Consider the following 22,296-nt stretch of genomic DNA (forward strand, 5'->3'; position numbering starts at 1 on the left):
CCAAGGGCAATGAATATTGAGATCAAAATTTTGGTAAATAATTTTCATTTTCATAAAATGGGAGTTAAGTTGGTAAATGACATTTTGGGTAATACGAAATAATATATATCTATTTTATTCTTCTATCAAATACAACAAACACCATACACACTACCACATATTAACCAAACACATCTATCTACAAATGTTATTTTAATTATCCATTCTATATCAACCAAATTATCAATTCGTTGATTATCTTATCACACCAACTAAACGCACCCTAAAAATCTACATAAGTATACTACAAGCATAGATGAACAACACTCGTTTTTATGTATAAAACTTTATATTTGATGAGTTATTATAAATCAATTTAATATTCAGTGTATGTTAACTTATGCCGGGCCTTATCTCTCTGCGGATCTTTTTTAATAATCAGTATATTTAGGTTAGGATCGTGTTGGGCCCAAACCTACGGGAAGTCTATCAATGCACATCTCTAACCCCACTCACTTCTCATTTTACGTTTAATTCAAAAATCTTTTTTTCTCTTTTTTTTTTTCTTTCTTTCTTTCTTTTTTTCTTTTTTTTTTTTGGGAAGGATTTTCGTTGAATAACTCTAGTTCTTCTAACTTTTTTTTTTTCGTGATGTAAGTGATGAGCCACAAAACTTGTGATGGTTTATTACTCAGATTGATTGATTAACCGAATTTGTCGATCATCTTTATATTTCGGATAGTCTTAATTCTCGGCAATATCAAAATCTAAAGTTATATTATAACAAAATATTATGTGAAATATCGAAAATGCATATTTGTATCATGAAATTAAATAAACGTCACATCCCTTGAATTTTTATAAAAAAATGGATGGTTTATCGTCGTTATTGCGATTTTTTAAACACATACCCATGTTACGGCTAGAAAATCAAAAGATAAATATACAAAAATAGCTCATATTGATCTATAATATCTTCTCGATCTACACATTAAATCATTTCGAATATGATTTTTTTCGAACCACGCAACAAATTTGAACAAAAAAATCATGTAATCTCGAATCAAGATTCCACAATTTGTTGTATTGAAAATCTCAATTCAATGTTCGATTTCACGTTGATTTCTTAATCGCAACACGTGTACGTTTTCAAAAGATCATGTTACTAAGAGTAGATGACGCAATTTTCATAAAATATCAAGAGCTTAAACATCTATGTAATTTTCATAAAAATAAAATACACATTTTGATGTTTCAAAAAGGTTCTGATGCGAATAAATCTTATATCTATTATCACAACTTCAATAAAAATTTTAAAAAATAAATTTTTTTTAAAAATATTTAAATTTGCATTAACTGGCCCACAAAAATATATATATATCAAGTCCCGACAAAGGAGCGAACTGTAGCATTTATGACTGCACCAGATGCAGTCATCGCCCACACCGTTGGCTTGTGGTTGGTGACACGTCAGCTTTACGACTCACAAAAACATTCCCCTGCGATTAAGCTCTCTCCAATTCCCGCACAGTTACAATATTCTTCGCGAATCCGAATTATTCCTCATCCCACGTTAGGGAATCGATTCCCCAAGAACAATAAAATCTACTTGACTTGATAATCGGAAGTGAACAGTGGCACATTTAGCAGCTGAATTCGTTTTGGTGTTGAATGGCGGTGGAGTACAAATGTTGTGGGGCGGAATTCTTCATTCACGTTGCTGGGATCGTGCTTTTGGTGGCGTTTGCGGGCATGATGTCCGGGCTTACTCTGGGCTTGATGTCGCTCAGCCTCGTCGATCTCGAAGTGCTTGCCAAGTCCGGAACTCCCAAGGACAGGCGGCATGCCCGTAATCTTCGTCCCTTAGTCTATGTGCTTTTCGCCTTTTTTGTTGTTATATTTTGAGTTTGAAGTTACCCGCGTGCTGAATTTGTGATTAACCAATGTTGTGGGGAGTTTCTGTGCTATTGGAGTTTTATGTTGAATCGTCGTTTTGTAGTTTGTTTGGGGTCAAACAGTGGTCGAATCAACATTTGGTTGTGATAAAAGTTGTTTGTGATAATGGCTGACAATTCTGCCGGTCATTTGGTTGTGAATCCTTTAATTTTCGGATACTGATGGAATGGATTTTGATGTTACGGTATCACCTTTTCATAACAGTGAAGATATTGCCAGTCGTGAAGAATCAACATTTGTTGCTTTGTACACTGCTTCTCTGCAATGCTGCTGCGATGGAGGTGAAATAGTGAAGGCATTATGCTTCATAAAAATTATTGAATCTTGTCTAAAATGATTTTTATTTGTTGAGTTATTTTTCCTTTCAGGCGCTTCCTATTTTACTTGACGGTCTCATTGCAGCTTGGGGTGCAATTCTAATTTCTGTAACTTTAATTTTGCTGTTCGGAGAGGTAAGTTGTCTCTAGTTGTTTACAAGTAGCTTTTTGTTGAAATTTTTTTTTTTTTTGAACGTGCTTTTTGTTGAATTTTAGTAGCTTATGTGCCCAGTGAATATAAATTGATTAGCAAAGGTTTACTGTACTAGAGATTTACTTACAACAACACTTGCAGACACCTCTGTAAAAAACAAAAAAATGATTACATTTCAGAATTTTAGGTCGTTTTTACATGTTTGGGACTAGGACATGATATTGGATTTAGTTGATGATGGAACCAATACTGATGGATATTTTTTGCAGTAAAAAACTTGAGAAAGGGTGTTGATTTTTGAAGATGTGCCAAAGTATAGGACTAAATATGAGGGATTCCTTTAGCTGCGACAAAATGAAAGGATAAATAGTAAACATGAAGGTTTACATGATGCAATATCCTAGACTTAATATGTTATTCTGAAATTGGCGGAGAAACAAAGGTTTGTGTAAAAGGGACAGCCCAAGTTCATATGATTCCTTTAGATGTGGCAAAATGAAAGGATAAATGGTAAATCCGGAGGTTTATATGATGCATATGCCATAGACTTCATGTGCCATTCTTCAATTTGTGTAGAAACTAAGGTTGTTTAAAATGGAAAGCGCAAGTTTATATCTCACGGCTACATATGATTTGTTAAGTAAAGAATCTGTAAAGCCTTTATGTACTGAATATGAATGATTACATGCAAAATTAAAATCTTGTTTTACTTTCAAGCCATTATCGTGGAGAAAATAGCAAGCGTCTAGATGAGATAGGCTAATTATATTCATGAACTGATTATGTCTCATCAGATCATTCCACAATCTGTTTGTTCTAGACATGGACTTGCTATTGGTGCAGCTGTGGCTCCAGTAGTTCGTGTCCTTGTCTGGATCTGTTTTCCAGTTGCATATCCAATAAGCAAGGTACATATTTGTTTCCCATACATTTCCATATTTGCATTTTCAGACAAAGACTGTAGCAAACTAGCAATATATGTTGTCTGATTTCCAGCTGTTAGACTTACTACTTGGACATGGTCATAGAGCACTATTTCGTCGAGCAGAGTTAAAAACACTTGTTAATTTACATGGCAACGAGGTATGGGATATATAAATATTGTGCATCTGTTGAATCTCGTATTTTTGTTGCTCTGTATTTTGCAAATCATGGTTTTGTTTTCCTTTAAGTTGATTGCTTGTGCCGCCTCTGTGTCATTATGTAGACTTTCTTACAAGGAGCCTTTTACTTTTCTGCCTGATATTCTAAAGCTAACGCCACTTGTATGTAGGCAGGTAAAGGTGGAGAACTCACACATGATGAGACCACGATCATTGCTGGGGCACTTGAACTCAGTGATAAAACTGCTGGTGATGCTATGACTCCAATTTCTGAAACTTTTGCAATTGATATAAATGCAAAGCTTGATAGGTGATTCTTGTTTTGGTATTTAGCCACCGTGTTCTTTCAGTTGCTAATACCAACATTAACATTGGAATTTGTTATCAGGTTCTTGATGAATCTAATTTTGGGAAAAGGAAATAGTAGAATTCCTGTCTACTTCGAGGAACCCACGAACATCATAGGGCTTGTTCTGGTATTTGTTCCTCTTTACATGCAGTTTCATTGAGTCAATAGTTACCCCACCTTAAGATCACATCTATTTTATGCTGCACTGCCGCTTGTGTTGCTATAGTATTGGGTGTTATTCTGAATTTGTATCCAGTGTAATTCCGGAATGCTGGGTGTTAGAATTTGCTTGTTTTCCTGGTTGGTGTAGATCCAACATTTAGAAGAGCTATTAAGTTCAAATGGCCCCACCATAGTAACACAATCTAATCAGTTAATGTTAATTAGTTGTGGAGGAATTTTTTATTTATTTTTCAATGACTATTGCAGTTGAACACGGCCGACAATTTTCGCAAAGATTATGTATATTTCTTCACAATTCTTGAAGCCGTGTGTGCAAGCAAAACTCCATTTTGTCTACTGGTTTACATAACTAATCATAAACCCTGTATTCGCGATTTCTCAGATCTGAGTCTTACTAGATTTTTTCTATTATGTCTGCTCAGTTACAGAAACATCAAATATAATCTATGAATTTTGGCATAAGTTTTTTAAAGCTGGTTCGATCCTAGTGTATGATAAGGCAAAACTAAGTTTTAACGTGATGGTTTAATCGTAGTGTCTGCTATTCTTAAGATTGTGGTCTTGCTTGCCGCGACTCCATATTATGAAATCTGTTCATATAGTGGCACTTCTCGCTCTAGCTGTACATGGTTTTAAATTACTGAAACTCAAAATAGCTCTTGGAATTACTCCAGCGATTTTTGCCCTCATAGTTTCAACTTTCAACGTCATTAAACCCATCAAGCGGTATATTTAAATGGTTGTTGCTTGTTCCTACCAAGTTCTGGCTAACATAAGATTATCTAAGCAATATATTGTTGTTTGTCTCTGACCTTGTAGGTCAAAAACTTGTTAACCGTCCGTCCCGAGGATGAAATCCCAGTAAAGAGCGTCACTATACGTAGAATTCCAAGGTAACTTATTGGTTTTGAAACTTTGGATATCTTAATTAAATTGATTATAAAATAGCAAAATGCTTAATAAAGATCTTCACTCAGAACACCACTTTCACGTATTTTGAGCAGCCCAAATTTCTGAATTTCATATGTTTTGTGATTGGTTGTCCAAAATGAGGCGTGCCGGTGACAAGTTTATTTACTAATTATTTGTTTGATGCCAATGCATTTTGCTTACAAATTAGTAATAACCACAGTTGGTCCTCTCTACACACACACATACACGTGCACAATTTTTTGGTACTTGCTATATATTATTGAATTCATGATATATACAGACACCTTTTATTTTTTAACGACACTTGCGCACCTTCATTGCATCAATTAGCTTAATAGATTGAGCCATTCATCTGAATGTAAGGATCTTGTGCTTCAGATTTCTTATTCAATATGGTAGAATTGACGAAGCTGAAATGTTCTTCGGATACGTAACTGATAACACAACTTACTATTGTATTTGTATTATGTCGTAGGGTTCCAGAAACCATGCCGTTGTATGACATCTTGAATGAATTCCAGAAGGGTCACAGTCACATGGCTGTTGTTATAAGACACTACACCAAAGGGATGGCCCTTCCTGCTAGCGCTGGAGCTTCAGAAAGTAAGCGCCTTTGGTTTTCATGATCAGTTTTTTAAACACAAACTATTTTTGACTCATAAAGGATGTGTTTGGTTTAGTTTTTTTCATCTTCAGAAAGCGATTCTGAAAGATGTAGTGGAAAATGTCATGTATATATTTGATTTTTTTTTATGAAAGAGATTTCTTTTATGGTAGAAGTAAGGATGTATTAGGTTAGTGATGTTACATCATATATATTTAGTTTTTACTAGTATTTGGGTTATTTTAAAACTTTAAAAATAGTATATTGAATTGAAATGTGACATAATAATATAGTATTATTGGGAATGTCGGAGAAATTAAATTGAAAGTAATGGCTATACTTGGAGGTCTGAAGATGTTGAAATATTTTTGAGGATATTGAAATGAAAATGAAAATGAAAATTAGAGTGTAATGTTTGGTTTTATCTTCAGGAATGGAGAGGGATGAGGGAAAATGATACCAAAAATGCCTCGAGTGTTTTTGTTTTTCTGGCTGATTTTCTATGGGACGTTATCCAAACCATAGGTTGGTCAGATTTAAAATCAGCTTGATGTATAAATAATTTAGGCTCTACAAAAGATGGGACTATGTGTAATGTTTGAAGAAGAAACCATGTGAGTATTTGACAGTGCACTATAGCTAGGATATATTTAAATGGCTGAGGCATCGAGATTCTACTTGTTGGGGTTTTGGATTCAAATTTCACTATGAATTGGTGTTATTCTTCGAGATTTATTGTACTAGGATGCTTGCTTGAATTTAACTTGTATGATTGACTTGGGTTTCTATCCTAGATTCCATCAAGGATGTGAGAATAGACGTTCACGGTGAGAAACCTTACCCGGAAAAAGGTTCCAAAACCAAAATACCGATACAAAAATGGAAGACTTCCCCAAACACCGCTAACAATCCTGTCAAGGTTTCTCAAAGGAGCAAGAAGTGGACAGAAAACATGTATTCAGACATCCTGGAAATAGATGGAAGTCCTCTGCCGAAAATCCCCGAAGAAGAAGAGGCGGTAGGAATAATAACCATGGAAGATGTAATCGAAGAGCTATTGCAGGTGAAGTAGTCATGCATATGTTGAATTCCATTGGTTCTGAAATGTTTTTTTTTACCTTCTCTGATTTGAAATCTCCAATGATTTATTGCAGGAGGAGATATTTGATGAAACTGATCACCATGTCGAAGAATTGTGATATTTTTAGGTTGGACATCACATCGATTTAGTAAATATTACAAAACATATCTTTGCGAGAAGTGGTTTTAGTTGCAATTTGCATGCCTGTATTTTGTAGTACTTGTAATGTGTCCGCAAATTGCTAAGTCCATCAAAGATTTATATTGAAATGATAAGGTGACAAAATAGAGTCCGTTATTAGCCAATTCATCTGATAGGTGCTTTCAATTTTTCTCTATTCTTGATTTTCCCCCTATAACATACTTTTTTTTTCTCAAAGATAATAATTTTGTTTTTTCTTATTTTTGTACTTGTTCACCAAAAATGCAATTTTTTTAGCTCAGTTTCATCTTCTTGAATCATAATTTTCAATCCATTTCTTTTTTAAAATTAACCAACTACATTATAAGTTTTATGCTCGAGATTGAGATGCCAGTTACCAAACACCTTTTTTTGTGAAGTTCAAAACATTGATATTTTAAAAACTAAGTAATATGATAGCATCTTCGTTAATAAAAAAATATCCCTAATCAAATAAAACCAAACATGTTTTGCTTAATAATATTCAACCTCAGAGCATATCTTAACACGAGGAACCTTAATAATCACAGTTGATCACATTTCCCTCTACATTGGTAGCAAGCATATGCTGAAATACGAATTGATAAGTCATAAAAGAATAACACTCTTATTAATTCATAAAAATTAGATCAGAAATCTAAAATTTACCTTAGTTTAAAGCTTTCGTATTAACCTCCTCGAAAGCATGCCCCGCACCTTTTCGATATGAAATCGAAATCAAATATGAAATCAACAGCTTCGATTACTTAACCAAATAGTTCCCACATTCTTTGCGCGGTACTTAGATATAACGTCAATGACATTAATACACAATTGGATTGTCCTAACCATATGAAACAATTCTCAGGTTATAACCTGTCATCTGCGATGCTTTCTCTTTTTCTCATTCATCATTGTCTTCTTCTTCCTCTTACCATCAGACTCTTCTCTTGATTTGTGTTTCTTGGAGTGCTGCTTGCTTAGGCTCATCTTCTTCGCCTTTCTTTTCTTACCTTGAAGGGATTCATCGTCTGATGATTCAGCATATGCTAGTGAAATGGGTTTCTCTGGGCCAAGCAAAACAGGGCGCTTTCCAAGTTCCTCATCAGTGCTTTTTGAAATAATTCTTTTAGAATCGGGAGAAGTAAAAAGGTAAGGACCGGTTTCATCCATTCTTGAGCCCACCGCACCCCTGCCTCGCTTGGTCCTGCAATTTATAACACAACTGATTGAGTTTATGGAAATTGTCTTGTGAGGAAAGCCGTTCCATCAATTAAACAAATAAAAAACCGGGGGCTGATCCAGAGACAGCGGAGGGATTGGTTGCCCACAAAATAAGATAAATTTTTCAAAAATGTTTCTAAAACAAGTTTCACCCTCCGAATCTGCACAGTGGCCCCACCCTTGCAACCCCTCTACCGAAGCATTGGATCAGCTCCTTTTATGGAAGACTAACGTGTCTACCTTGACTGTAAAAATTCATCCACCTCATCATCCCTCAAACCTTCGCCTTCTATTGGAATTTGATCATGAATAGTTGTCTTGGATGAATGTGATGCACTAGCATTTGGTTCAACTTCTCTGCGGCCAGTATTTGAATTACTTTGAGATCCAAAAATATCACCTTGACCTCTACCACTGGTACTTTCATGTCTTCTCCCTCTAAGTCTATTGTCCAGCTCCAGTTGTTTCTCCCTCAGCCGCCACATCTCATTTACCTCAACAGCACGATTAGCTGAGAACAACATTTCAAAGAGGGATTATTTAAACACAAATAAGATAAATAAAATCAAAAGGTAAGAATCATCCCCTTTAGATGCACTCTCAACGTGTTTAGGTGTCTGTGCAAATAAATCTGAAATTAAACCTAACCTTGCTGCACACCACGTACAGTTGCCGTCAAGAAACGGGAGTTTGGTCTACTCCTAACAGTGGGCTGTCGAAGATAGGCGAGAGCACCTTCACTCTGAGCTTGGCGACGCATTTCCGCCGCCTCCTTCAAAAGTATGGCAGCAATTCTATTTTCCGTTTCCAAATCCATATCTAAACCTTGCTGCTCCTCAAGCTTCCAGACAAAAAATACAAAGCCCTGCTAGCATATTTACATGATCCTTGAGCCTAAAAACTAAAAGAACACCCATCTATGATTATCAAAAACTAGGAAAACCTACAAATTATCAGAAAAATAGCTGGAATGACACTTTAAAACACTACCAACACAATTTAACTCTCAAGGTTAAATTTTTAACAACTTTTCCGCTTCCGTTTAATTTTTAAATTTAAATTGTTGAACATTAGGTCCTCAATATCACTGTATTACTATATATAAAAATTCACTCGATCGAATTTGGCGATCAAAACTTACAAAGTCAATCAAACTTCCGAGCAGACACAAATTTAAAACTCAAACACCAATTGTTCGAAATGTTTGTTTTCAACATCGGGGGAAATGAGAAAAATTGAAACACCCAAATAAACACTGATTTTTTTATCTAACGCAATGAAAATTTCACTGCGATACAGTCAGAATTCAATTAGTGAAACAAATTTAAATACAATTGCAACAATAAGCTAGGGTTCTTGTAGCAGTAAAAGGGGAAGCTGATTGACGAAAATCAACACACAAATCTTACTAACCAAGATGAGACGTGAACTTCATACGACCAACGAACGAAGCACTTGGCGAAATCGATTCTTGGACAGCCCTAGAAAAAGCTCTTCGCAATTAAATTGGAATTCAATTCGAGACTATATATATATTAATTAAAAATATATATAGCAGCTAAGCTAAGAAAAATTATTGCGTTTGGGCTTGTTTTAAGACCCAAAAATTGGTCCAGTAGTGCCCAAGAAAGCTTTATCCATCATCGAGGTCCATGCTAGATTTTATTATTTATTTCTATATATATATATATATATATATATATCACTTAAATAAATTAAGGGATAATAAACCAAAAAGGTCCTCTAATTTTGGCTATTTTTAAGTTTTGGACCAGTAAATTAGATTATTTTTAGATTTTTTTTTTTTTGATGGAAGACTAACGTGTCTAGAGACTAGAATCACTTCAGCATTTAACTCCATAAATTGGAAAATCCTTAGATTAATAATCTGAAATTCCTGGAAAATACCAATAAATCCCGGAACTAATGTATATAATTTCTAGAGCATTTAACTATCTAATTCTCAATCAGTTCACTCTAAAATTCCGAAAATCCTAGATAAATAAATCTGGAAAATTCGAACTAATTCTTAAGAAATTCGAAAAATCCATCGATACCTTCGATCGGATCGAATATAGCACCTACAATCAACAAATAATCACATATCATATAATTTCGAATTAACCAAAAATCACCAAATTCGAAACCCTAATTTCGAATCATACCTTCTAGGCTATGAAAACAAGCTCCAAACGACTAAACAACCTCGACCCAAGGCTGAAAGACGGTCGGCGACGGCAGGGACGGCGGCTGGGCGACGGCTTCCGGAATTGGGTTTGTCGAGACGAGCTTAAAACTTAGGAAAATGGATAGTGGTAGATAGCCCTCGTCGAATGGATTCCAAATCTATGCTCAAATAATTTTTTCAAGCAACAACACGACGTAGATCGGAGCTTGAAGTTTCGAAAATGTGAAGGAAAGAATGGAGAAGATGAAGAGGGCGAGACGAAACGGGATAGGATCCTCTGCTGTTTTGGGACAGCACCGGTGCTGTTATCCCAAAACGGCACCGTCTCTTTTTTTTTTTCATTTTATTTCTTATTTTTTCATGAATATTTTGGTGGGCTTTTTTTGAGCTTTTTCCAACCGTTTGACTTGAGAATAACGTTTCTTTTTCTTTTCTTTGGCGTTTTCTTTGTCTTCAACGTTTACCCATTCATTCTTCCCCCACTTTCTTTCTTTCCCTCTTCTTTTGTTAAGTCTGTTTCTTTTAATTTTTTGAAACATTTTTTTCCTTTTTCCATGGCCATTTAAAGTAGGGGTGCAATCGGGTCGGGATCCGTCCTGTAACCTCCTTACTCGATTCTTGTTTCGATAAAAATTGAGATATTTTTTTTCCCGATCCCACACCCGAGAAATGTGGGGACCCAAAAAATATTTTTTTAAAAAAAAATTCTATGAAAATATTTTTTTAAAAAAAAGTTATGAAAAATTCAAACAATTTCTTATTACATTACAAATAAATTAAAATTTCTTTATATATAACCATGTCCTCCAAAATATTTTTGCATATTTTCATAAATTTTTATCATGTCCTCCCTTCATTAAATATTATTAAAATATTTTTTCTAAATAATATCAATTTTTATAAATTATAATATAAAATAGATTTGTTTTTAATATAAGTTTATTCTAAAATAGCGTATATTTATAATTATTTACATGACCTTCATACTATTATATTTTTTTTATAGCTTATGAAAAGATTTTATAATAACAAACATATCAATATTTTAAGTTGTTTAAAATAAGTTTATCCAAACTCTTTTAACAATCTATTTTTAAATAAGTACTGATAGCTTATAAACTACTAAAACAACTTATAAGCTCCTAGTTTATAAGTTGTTTTTAATAAATTTAATCAAACACTCTGTTATTGCACATGATTGACGAAATCGTTTACACATTTTCTAGATTTTTTTATATTTTTTTCCTCTCCCAATTATTTTAAAGAAAGAGAATTTTTCGTTTTGGTTGGTAAATCTTATAATTAAAGGTTAACAATAACATTACAAGTCTTACTGTTAAAAAATAATAATAATTTAGAATAATTTTTTATGAAGTGGAAAAAAACGCGGCCACTGTTCGATAACGTAACCTTAAATCATGTGATGCGATCGGCGAATTCGATTGCACATTCCCTAGCTAGCGTCTTTTGATATTTATCCCCTCTCCAAATGTTTCCTTCATTTTGATTCGATTGCATCATATTTTTAAGGGAAAATAATTTTTTTGGTTCATTAACTTGTCCATGTTTTGGTTTTGGTCCATAAACTTTTCAAAATTTGGTTTTGGTACACTAAATTTTAATTTTCAGTGATTTTGGTCCAATTGCACACGTGTCAGCTAGACATTGGCACACGTCTGGACCCTTGCACGGACCAGGGCACGAGGTCCGTGCCTGTTCTGGATAAGGGTCCGTGCCTATACAGAAATTGAAATTCAAAGGAGTTGCGGAATAGAGGACACAAGGACCCTTACACGGAGGCTTGCACGGGGTCCGTGCCTCCTTTTCTCAAAACATTTTGGGACAGAGTGTAACACCCGGTGTTTTTAATACGTAAATTCGCATGCATAATTAGGAAATTTATTTATTTAAAATTTTAGATTATGGGTTAAATATTTATGTGAATTATTTGTGCATGATTTAAATAATTTTCAAGCATTTAACCCATAATTAGAGATTTTTCATGATTTATGGAAATTTAATTATTTTATCGCGTAGACGGGACCGTGGACGGACGAGATGACAACTTTCTACCCAAATTATTTTATGAGTCTTTTAGGAGCCCAAAAATATTATTTTGAGTTTTTATTCCTCAAAATTATCAGTATTTAATTTTATATATTTTTAGGAGTCCGTTTTTATCCTAATTTAGCCAAAATATTGACTTTTAATTACCTTTAAAATTCCCTAAAAATTTTATTTCGGGATTTTAAGTTAGTTATCAGATTTTTACTTATTATGTAGAGTTTTAAGTTATATATTTTATATTTAAAAACCCTTATTAATATTTTAATTATCCTAAACCTTATTTTATTCTAATTACCCTAAACCTACCCCAAAATCCTACGCTCAAAGCTCCCAGCCGCCAACCCCATCTCTCCTTCATCTTCTTCAGTCGGTTTTAGCTCCAAGCCTCCATTGTTGAACGGTTTTTCAAGCTCCAAGTTGGTTGTCATCGCCCCGTCGTCCCGGAATCGTCATCTACGTCTTCTTATTTTCATTCCACGATGCAAGGCATGTTTCTTTCTCTTATTTTTACACCATATCAGTGATTATACGTGTGAGTGTGTAGACATCAGATTTTTCAATGAGACTTTCAAGAGAGGATCGGTTTTTACGATTATTTGCACATGGTTCTTTGGTTTCTTAATCATGCTCACGTTTTTGGTTAACCATGACTTGTATGACTGCTGATCAAGGTGCTTTAGGGTCCCTAGGCCAGGTAGGGCTCGGGGGTTAAGGCTGGAGAGGGCTAGGAAAGAGAGGAGACGAGCTGCACCATGGTTGGTGCAGCAGATCGCGCAGCTAGGTTTGATGGAAGGGGTGATCGGTTGGTTGGCTGGGGCTGCATGGGGTCAAGGATAAGGGGTGGTTCGGACCGCCCAGACGTGGGCTACGTCTGGGCGGTGCTGCTCCGGTCAGCGGCGGCCGGAGCAGGGCGGCAGCAGCCCTAGAAGGGCTGCTGCTCGCAGCCGCATGGAAAGAGAAGAGGGGGATCGGTCTAGGGCTGCTGCTCGCGGCCGCATGGAAAGAGAAGAGGGGGATCGGGTTCTAGGGTTCAGTGATGGGTCTGGGTCGGGTTTGGTGATCCGGGTCGGTCAGTAAGTCATGGGTTATGTTAGTTGGGTCCGGGTCCGGGTTAAGTGAGTCGGGCTCGGGTATTTTTATTTTTAAGTTTTAAGTTTAATTAAGTGTTAAATGGGCCTAATTAAATCCAAAAATTTAATTGGGTTTCATTTAATTATTTAAGTTGAATTTAATTGTTATTGGGCTTAATTAAGTTAAATTAAGTTAGCCCGATAATTTTTATGGGCTTGGGAGCCCATGAAAGTTATTGGGCCAGTCTTTGGGCTTTTGAACCCATTGGGCCAGGTTAAGTTGTTATTGGGCCAAGTATGTGCTAATGAGCTTTAATTGATTTATTGGGCTTAGAAATGTGATAATGGGCTTAAGTATGTTAGTGGGCCAGTCCCAGTGTTAATGGTTCAGAATGTAAAAAAATGGGCTTGAGTGTTAGGGCCAGCAGTTCAATACAAACCGTGAGAAATTGCATGTGTCCCAATTATATATTTAATTATTTTATGCATGAAAGTTATTTTAGTATTTATATGTTAGTATAAAAATTAAATTAAATATATATGAAGGACACACATTTTTATTTAAGTACATGCATTCATGAAATAATTTTTATGGCATGATTTAATGTTTAAGGTTGAGCAGGAAAATAATTTTATGTTGGAAGTTGAAGTAGTATGACAATTTAAGGGGGGCAAGCCCCCACATGTTAAGGGCAGTTTACTGTCAATTTAAGGGTAGTTTACTACCAGCAAGAGGTGATTCGTCACCGCCGCGTACGTTGGTTTTAAGAGACTGATCAGTCGAACCACTTAAGTTTAAGGTTACACTATGGATATGACCATGCGATGTTAGAAAAACGGTATGCTCAACAATGTTTATGTATGTATTATATGATTATATTTAAGATCGAGTTTAAGCAAGATTTTAAGTTATGATTCACGATTTTTAAGCATGCTCATTCATGTATATGTTATGTATTAGTACTTCAGTGATTTAAATTATTTTTAATCCTTGTTATGTTAGCATGTTGGGCCTCTAGGATCACTACACTTATATGGTGCAGGTGAGTACGTAGAGGAAGATGTAGTATCTACCGACGGCGAGGACGTATGAGCGGACAGGTAGTGATCCCCCACAGCCGTCGTTTGAGTCATTATGAATATTTTTAAGAATTTTAAACTCTGTTATTTATTTATTTCTTTTTAGTCTTTTCAGTGGCAAATTTTAACACTATTTTTATTAAGTAATTTATTGCATGCAAACTTTTAAGTTAATTGTTTTGACAGTATTTTATTTAAGTTTGACTCAGATATTTAAGTATAAAATGTTGCATTTTATTTAAGTTATTTTTAAATCTGTTTATTGTTGTGCATATATGTATGGGCATGTATGTACATTTATTTCACTTAGGATATAAAAATATATATATATATTGCATATGTTATTTTAGAAAATTTGCTCATTTCAATTGGTATCAGAAACGCGTTCTTGGTGGGGTCATCACTGCTATGCGAGCTCAGAAATCCACGCTACCGGTCTGTAAGTTTTAATTGCTTTTAGTATGATTTAGTAGTAGCATGTTTAAGACCTAAGTATTTATGTTAGCAGAATTTTTTTTTTAAGTACTTAGTTATGCATTGCGATTTACGTAAAGAAATATGTGGTGGTGCAGAATGCATCTGAGACCAGTTAACAGGCGTGAGGGATCCCCACCACCGCAGAACCCTCTTTCAGCATTGGAGCAAGCCAATGCAAACATGATGGCTAGGATTACTGCTCTGTTGGAGCATCAGGCGGCGCGTTCGAGACTTTCCCATGATGAGGACGTGGCTGAGAGGTTCCAAAAGAAGGGACCGAAGGATTTCACAGGTGCCACAGATCCACTCGTTGCTGAGGGGTGGATCCGTTCTTTGGAGAGCATCTTTGCTTATATGGGGTTGACTGATGCGGACAAGGTGAGGTGTGCAGTGTACATGCTGAAGGGTGATGCAGACTTATGGTGGGAGAGTGCATCACGAGGAGTGAATCTGAATACTATGTTTTGGGCAGACTTCCAGAGGATGTTTTACTCCAAGTATTTCACTGAGGACGTGCGCAGCCGCATGATCCGAGAGTTCATGAGTCTCCAACAGGGGGACAAGACCGTTGTGGAGTACATCCAACAGTTCGAGAGGGGCTGTCACCTGGTGCCATTGATTGCTGACAGTGCACCTGAGAAGATGAGACAGTTTATTGAGGGGCTCAGGGCAGAAATCAAGCATGACGTTCGCATGGCGGACGTCCCTACTTATGAGGCTGCAGTCAGTAGAGCCTTGCGTTCTGAGGAGGGTAGGAGAGAGATCCAGAGGGAGCAGCAGAGTAAGAGGCAGTTTCAGTCTGGGTATCAGCGACCATCTTCGCAGCCTCCTGCGAAGAAGCAGTTTACTGGGCCGTCTAAGGGCCCGAACCAGCAGAAGCCACAGCAGCAGAGACAGCAGCCTAGGGGCGGGGCCCCTAATACTGGAGGATATCCTACTTGCCCGAAGTGCCAGAAGATGCATCCGGGACCATGTCTTCTAGGAGCAGGCGTCTGTTTTCATTGTAAAGAGCCAGGGCACCAGATGGCCAATTGCCCGAGGAAGAAGAACACTACAGGGAGAGTGTTCGTGATGCAGGCTGAGGAGGCAGACCCAGATACCTCCTTGATCACCGGTATATCTTATCCCTAGCATTTTATGATTTTTTCTTTTGGGTAATATTTTTTCGATTTTCGTTGTGGAATAATTTGTTATTTGGGTTACCTATCTGCATGTTAGAATAAAAAACATGTTTTACTTGTGATTAGAATTAAGGGTTATTAGTGACTCATCTTTGGGGGAAAGTTTAGTGGTGGTATGAAATTGTTGGGATTCTTTTGCGTGCAGGGAAAATTCTAGTTGGAGGCAACTTCACGTTTGCATTGCTAGATTCAGGGGCTACGCATTCGTTTATCTTCCTGAAGTTTATCAGACGGATAGGCATTACCCCTGAGATTGCCGACAATGGTTATGATGTCACTATGCCGTCAGGACAGATTATTACTATCTCTAGTGTCATCCGAGAGCTGGAATTGGAGCTGCAGGGGCACTCCATTCGCGCAGATATAGTGGTTTTGCCATTGAGCGGATTTGATTTGATATTGGGTATGGACTGGTTGACAGTCAATGGAGCTTCGATTGATTTTCGTCGGAGGACAGTGTCAGTGAAACCATCGGAAGGCGACCCGTTTACTTTCCATGCATCTCAGAGCAGTGATATTCCTCAGGTGATATCTTATATTCAGGCGAGGAAGCTGTTGAGACGGGGTTGCCGAGGTTTTCTAGCGAGTATTGTCACGGCCTCAGAACCATCTAGCAGATCATTATCAGAGATAGAAGTGGTTCGTGATTTTCCGGACGTCTTTCCGGAGGATGTTGCAGGAATTCCACCAGTGAGAGATGTGGAGTTCAGTATCGACTTAGTGCCAGACACCGTGCCTATCTCAAAGGCACCATACCGACTTGCTCCTACCGAGATGAAAGAGTTGAAGGAGCAGATTCAGGAGTTATTAAAGAAAGCCTTTGTTTGTCCTAGCTTTTCTCCATGGGGAGCTCCAGTGTTATTTGTGAAGAAGAAGGATGGCAGTATGAGACTGTGCATCGATTATCGAGAGCTCAACAGGGTCACAGTGAAGAATAAGTACCCACTGCCGAGGATAGAGGACTTATTTGATCAGTTGCAGGGAGCTTCGGTGTTCTCCAAGATAGACCTGCGATCTGGTTATCATCAGTTGCGAGTTAGGGATGCAGATGTGTCCAAGACTGCTTTCCGGACACGTTATGGGAATTACGAGTTCTTAGTAATGCCATTTGGGCTGACCAATGCTCCAGCGGTTTTCATGGATCTCATGAACCGGGTATTTCAGCCGTATCTTGATCAGTTTATCATAGTCTTCATTGATGATATCTTGATCTACTCTAGGAGCATTGAGGAGCATAGGCAGCATCTACAGATAGCCTTGCAGACTTTGAGGGAGCAGCGTTTGTATGCCAAGTTCAGCAAGTACGAGTTTTGGCTTGAGCAAGTGGCATTTCTTGGCCACATTATTTTGAGAGATGGGATTGCAGTGGATCAGTCGAAGGTTGAGGAAGTGCAGAAATGGGGTATTCCGAGGAATGCTTCGGAGATTCGCAGTTTCTTGGGTTTGGCAGGATATTATAGGAAATTCATCAAGGGTTTTTCCTCTATTGCAGTACCCTTGACTTCCTTAACCAAGAAGAATGCGAAGTTTATTTGGAGTTCAGACTGTCAGAGGAGCTTCGATCAGCTGAAGGAAGCACTCACTACCGCACCGGTTTTAGCGATGACAGTTCCACACGAGGAGTTAGTGGTATACACCAACGCGTCTAAGCTAGGGTTAGGCGCAGTACTTATGCAGTGTGGTAAGGTTATTGCTTATGCGTCGAGGCAGTTGAAGATTCATGAGCAGAACTACCCGACACATGACTTGAAGTTAGCAGCAGTGGTCTTCGCTTTGAAAATCTGGAGACACTATCTGTATGGCGAGAAGTGCAAGATTTTCACTGATCATAAGAGCCTCAAGTACTTCTTCACTCAGAAGGAGTTGAACATGAGGCAACGAAGATGGTTGGAGTTGGTGAAGGATTACGACTGTGACATTAGCTACCATCCAGGTAAAGCTAATGTAGTGGCCGATGCTTTGAGTCGGAAGTCGTCAATAGCATCGTGTTTGACAGTGCAGTTACCACTACAGAGCGAGATTCAGAGGTTTGATTTGGAGTTTTACTCGAGTGGTCATGCACCGAGCTTGTCAGTGTTGACGGTGCAGCCGATTCTACGAGATCGGATCAGAGATGGACAGCCTACTGATGAGGAGTTACAGTGTTGGAGGCAGAGAGATGAGGCCAAGGGTGGTCTTCTTTATACAGTTGTGGATGACATTGTTCAGTACCGTGGTAGGATATGGGTACCGAACGTCGATCAGTTGAGAGCTGAGATTTTAGCAGAGGCTCACACATCTCCGTACTCCATTCACCCCGGAAGTACGAAGATGTACCAAGATTTGCAGACTTTGTATTGGTGGCCCAGCATGAAGAGTGATATCGCACAATTCGTATCTGAGTGCTTGACTTGTCAGCAGGTCAAGGCAGAGCATCAGCGTCCAGCAGGGCTGCTTAATCCTCTACCCATTCCGGTATGGAAGTGGGATAACATCACGATGGATTTTATAGTTGGCCTTCCGAGGAGTACTAGAGGGTGTACAGCTATTTGGGTGATCGTGGATAGACTCATCAAGTCAGCTCATTTCTTGCCTGTGAGGAATACCTACTCCTTGACACAGTATGCAGAGCTTTACATCAAGGAGATTGTTAGACTGCATGGCATACCACTGTCGATAGTGTCAGACCGGGATCCGAGGTTTACATCTGCATTCTGGAAGAGTCTACACACAGCATTGGGGACTAGACTACTGTTCAGTACAACTTTCCATCCTCAGACAGATGGCCAGTCTGAGAGAGTGATACAGGTTCTCGAGGACTTACTGAGGGCTTGTGTCATTGATTTTCAGGGATCGTGGGAGACTAGATTGTCGTTGGTGGAATTTACCTATAACAATAGTTTCCAGGCGTCTATAGGTATGACTCCTTATGCAGCATTGTATGGGAGGAGATGCAGATCTTCTGTGCATTGGGATGAGGTTGGCGAGAGGATTTTACTTGGTCCTGAGATCGTGCAGCAGACAGCTGACATTGTGACTCAGATTCGGGATCGTATGAGGACTGCTCAGAGTCGTCAGAAGAGTTATGCAGATACTCGACGACGAGATTTGGAGTTCGCAGTAGGTGATCACGTGTTTTTGAGAGTGTCACCTATGAAGGGAGTGGTACGATTTGGCCGGAGAGGTAAGCTTAATCCGAGATATATTTGACCTTTTGAGATCTTGGAGAGAGTTGGCACATTGGCCTACCGTTTGGCCTTACCACCAAGGCTTGCAGAGTGCACAATGTCTTCCATGTATCCATGCTTCGGAGATATATCTCTAACCCGTCGCATGTGTTGAATTACGAGCCCTTGCAGTTGCCACCTGATCTAGTATATGAGGAGAGGCCAGTGCGGATCTTGGCTAGGGATGAGCGGAGACTTAGGACGCGGGTCATACCGATGGTCAGAGTCCAGTGGCTGAATCACTCGGAGGAGAAAGCTACTTGGGAGACCGAGGCAGACATGAGGACTCGCTACCCGGAGTTGTTCGGGTAAGTACTTTAATTTCGAGGACGAAATCCAATTTAAGGGGGGGGGGGGGAGAATTGTAACACCCGGTGTTTTTAATACGTAAATTCGCATGCATAATTAGGGAATTTATTTATTTAAAATTTTAGATTATGGGTTAAATATTTATGTGAATTATTTGTGCATGATTTAAATGATTTTCAAGCATTTAACCCATAATTAGAGATTTTTCATGATTTATGGAAATTTAATTATTTTATCGCGTAGACGGGACCGTGGACGGACGAGATGACAACTTTCTACCCAAATTATTTTATGAGTCTTTTAGGAGCCCGAAAATATTATTTTGAGTTTTTATTCCTCAAAATTATCAGTATTTAATTTTATATATTTTTAGGAGTCCGTTTTTATCCAAATTTAGCCAAAATATTGACTTTTAATTACCTTTAAAATTCCCTAAAAATTTTATTTCGGGATTTTAAGTTAGTTATCAGATTTTTACTTATTATGTAGAGTTTTAAGTTATATATTTTATATTTAAAAACCCTTATTAATATTTTAATTATCCTAAACCTTATTTTATTCTAATTACCCTAAACCTACCCCAAAATCCTACGCTCAAAGCTCCCAGCCGCCAACCCCACCTCTCCTTCATCTTCTTCAGTTGGTTTTAGCTCCAAGCCTCCATTGTTGAACTGTTTTTCAAGCTCCAAGTTGGTTGTCATCGCCCCGTCGTCCCGGAATCGTCATCTACGTCTCCTTCTTTTCATTCCACGGTGCAAGGCATGTTTTTTTCTCTTATTTTTACACCATATCAGTGATTATACGTGTGAGTGTGTAGACATCAGATTCTTCAATGAGACTTTCAAGAGAGGATCGGTTTTTACGATTATTTGCACATGGTTCTTTGGTTTCTTAATCATGCTCATGTTTTTGGTTAACCATGGCTTGTATGACTGCTGGTCAAGGTGCTTTAGGGTCCCTAGGCCAGGTAGGGCTCGGGGGTTAAGGCTGGAGAGGGCTAGGAAAGAGAGGAGACGAGCTGCACCATGGTTGGTGCAGCAGATCGCGCAGCTAGGTTTGATGGAAGGGGTGATCGGTTGGTTGGCTGGGGCTGCATGGGGTCAAGGATAAGGGGTGGTTCGGACCGCCTAGACGTGGGCTACGTCTGGGCGGTGCTGCTCCGGTCAGCGGCAGCCGGAGCAGGGCGGCAGCAGCCCTAGAAGGGCTGCTGCTCGCGGCCGCGTGGAAAGAGAAGAGGGGGATCGGGTTCTAGGGTTCAGTGATGGGTCCGGGTCGGGTTTGGTGATCCGGGTCGGTCAGTAAGTCATGGGTTATTTTAGTTGGGTCCGGGTCCGGGTTAAGTAAGTCGGGCTCGGATATTTTTATTTTTAAGTTTTAAGTTTAATTAAGTGTTAAATGGGCCTAATTAAATCCAAAAATTTAATTGGGTTTCATTTAATTATTTAAGTTGAATTTAATTGTTATTGGGCTTAATTAAGTTAAATTAAGTTAGCCTGATAATTTTTATGGGCTTGGGAGCCCATGAAAGTTATTGGGCCAGTCTTTGGGCTTTTGGGCCCATTGGGCCAGATTAAGTTGTTATTGGGCCAAGTATGTGCTAATGGGCTTTAATTGATTTATTGGGCTTAGAAATGTGATAATGAGCTTAAGTATGTTAGTGGGCCAGTCCCAGTGTTAATGGGCCAGAATGTAAGAAAATGGGCTTGAGTGTTAGGGCCAGCAGTTCAGTACAAACCGTGAGAAATTGCATGTGTCCCAATTATATATTTAATTATTTTATGCATGAAAGTTATTTTAGTATTTATATGTTAGTATAAAAATTAAATTAAATATATATGAAGGACACACATTTTTATTTAAGTACATGCATTCATGAAATAATTTTTATGGCATGATTTAATGTTTAAGGTTGAGCAGGAAAATAATTTTATGTTGGAAGTTGAAGTAGTGTGACAATTTAAGGGGGGCAAGCCCCCACATGTTAAGGGCAGTTTACTGTCAATTTAAGGGTAGTTTACTACCAGCAAGAGGTGATTCGTCACCGCCGCGTACGTTGGTTTTAAGAGACTGATGAGTCGAACCACTTAAGTTTAAGATTACACTATGGATATGACCATGCGATGTTAGAAAAACGGTATGCTCAACAATGTTTATGTATGTATTATATGATTATATTTAAGATCAAGTTTAAGCAAGATTTTAAGTTATGATTCACGATTTTTAAGCATGCTCGTTCATGTATATGTTATGTATTAGTACTTCAGTGATTTAAATTATTTTTAATCCTTGTTATGTTAGCATGTTGGGCCTCTAGGCTCACTACACTTATATGGTGCAGGTGAGTACGTAGAGGAAGATGTAGTACCTACCGGCGGCGAGGACGTATGAGCGGACAGGCAGTGATCCCCCGCAACCGTCGTTTGAGTCATTATGAATATTTTTAAGAATTTTAAACTCTGTTATTTATTTATTTCTTTTAAGTCTTTTCAGTGGCAAATTTTAACACTATTTTTATTAAGTAATTTATTGCATGCAAACTTTTAAGTTAATTGTTTTGACAGTATTTTATTTAAGTTTGACTCAGATATTTAAGTATAAAATGTTGCATTTTATTTAAGTTATTTTTAAATTTGTTTATTGTTGTGCATATATGTATGGGCATGTATGTACATTTAT

General features: G+C 37.8%; 2 protein-coding genes across 8 annotated transcripts; one reads left to right on the top strand and one right to left on the bottom strand.

Moving 5' to 3' along the window:
• Positions 1-1,417: 1,417 nt before the first annotated feature.
• Positions 1,418-7,003, top strand: LOC140894586 (DUF21 domain-containing protein At2g14520-like). The gene is made up of 11 exons (XM_073303139.1): positions 1,418-1,828; positions 2,140-2,216; positions 2,304-2,387; positions 3,201-3,314; positions 3,403-3,489; positions 3,680-3,819; positions 3,898-3,985; positions 4,861-4,934; positions 5,450-5,577; positions 6,373-6,641; positions 6,733-7,003. Exons 1-11 carry the CDS (start codon positions 1,651-1,653, stop codon positions 6,775-6,777), a joined length of 1,284 nt encoding a protein of 427 aa, XP_073159240.1. The 5' UTR covers positions 1,418-1,650; the 3' UTR covers positions 6,778-7,003.
• Positions 7,004-7,561: 558 nt separating this feature from the next.
• On the bottom strand, positions 7,562-10,561 carry LOC140863826 (uncharacterized). Of its 7 annotated transcripts, none has more exons than XM_073267542.1 (6): positions 10,208-10,561; positions 10,100-10,123; positions 9,456-9,523; positions 8,691-8,907; positions 8,283-8,553; positions 7,562-8,025 (listed from the first exon to the last, which is right to left on the bottom strand). In XM_073267542.1, exons 4-6 carry the CDS (start codon positions 8,857-8,859, stop codon positions 7,698-7,700), a joined length of 768 nt encoding a protein of 255 aa, XP_073123643.1. In that variant the 5' UTR covers positions 8,860-8,907; positions 9,456-9,523; positions 10,100-10,123; positions 10,208-10,561; the 3' UTR covers positions 7,562-7,697. The 7 variants fall into 7 exon arrangements, with proteins under 7 accessions (XP_073123643.1, XP_073123648.1, XP_073123645.1 ...); XM_073267547.1 differs by having other exon boundaries at positions 8,691-8,910; XM_073267544.1 differs by having other exon boundaries at positions 8,691-8,943.
• Positions 10,562-22,296: the final 11,735 nt, after the last annotated feature.

This window comes from Henckelia pumila, chromosome 4, assembly GCF_033568475.1.
Source record: "Henckelia pumila isolate YLH828 chromosome 4, ASM3356847v2, whole genome shotgun sequence".
NCBI classification, from domain to species: Eukaryota; Viridiplantae; Streptophyta; class Magnoliopsida; order Lamiales; family Gesneriaceae; genus Henckelia; species Henckelia pumila.

Excerpts from the sequence above, each read along its gene's own strand:
- LOC140863826 (XM_073267543.1), bottom strand. The coding sequence starts at position 8,859 with ATGGATTTGGAAACGGAAAATAGAATTGCTGCCATACTTTTGAAGGAG. Across the intron at positions 8,554-8,690 it reads TGTACGTGGTGTGCAGCAAG|CTAATCGTGCTGTTGAGGTA; the intron begins GTTAGGTTTAAT and ends TGTTGTTCTCAG. Across the intron at positions 8,026-8,282 it reads GATGAATTTTTACAGTCAAG|GACCAAGCGAGGCAGGGGTG; the intron begins GTAGACACGTTA and ends TATAAATTGCAG.
- LOC140894586 (XM_073303139.1), top strand. The coding sequence starts at position 1,651 with ATGGCGGTGGAGTACAAATGTTGTGGGGCGGAATTCTTCATTCACGTT. Across the intron at positions 2,217-2,303 it reads GCAATGCTGCTGCGATGGAG|GCGCTTCCTATTTTACTTGA; the intron begins GTGAAATAGTGA and ends TTTTCCTTTCAG. Across the intron at positions 3,315-3,402 it reads TTGCATATCCAATAAGCAAG|CTGTTAGACTTACTACTTGG; the intron begins GTACATATTTGT and ends TCTGATTTCCAG.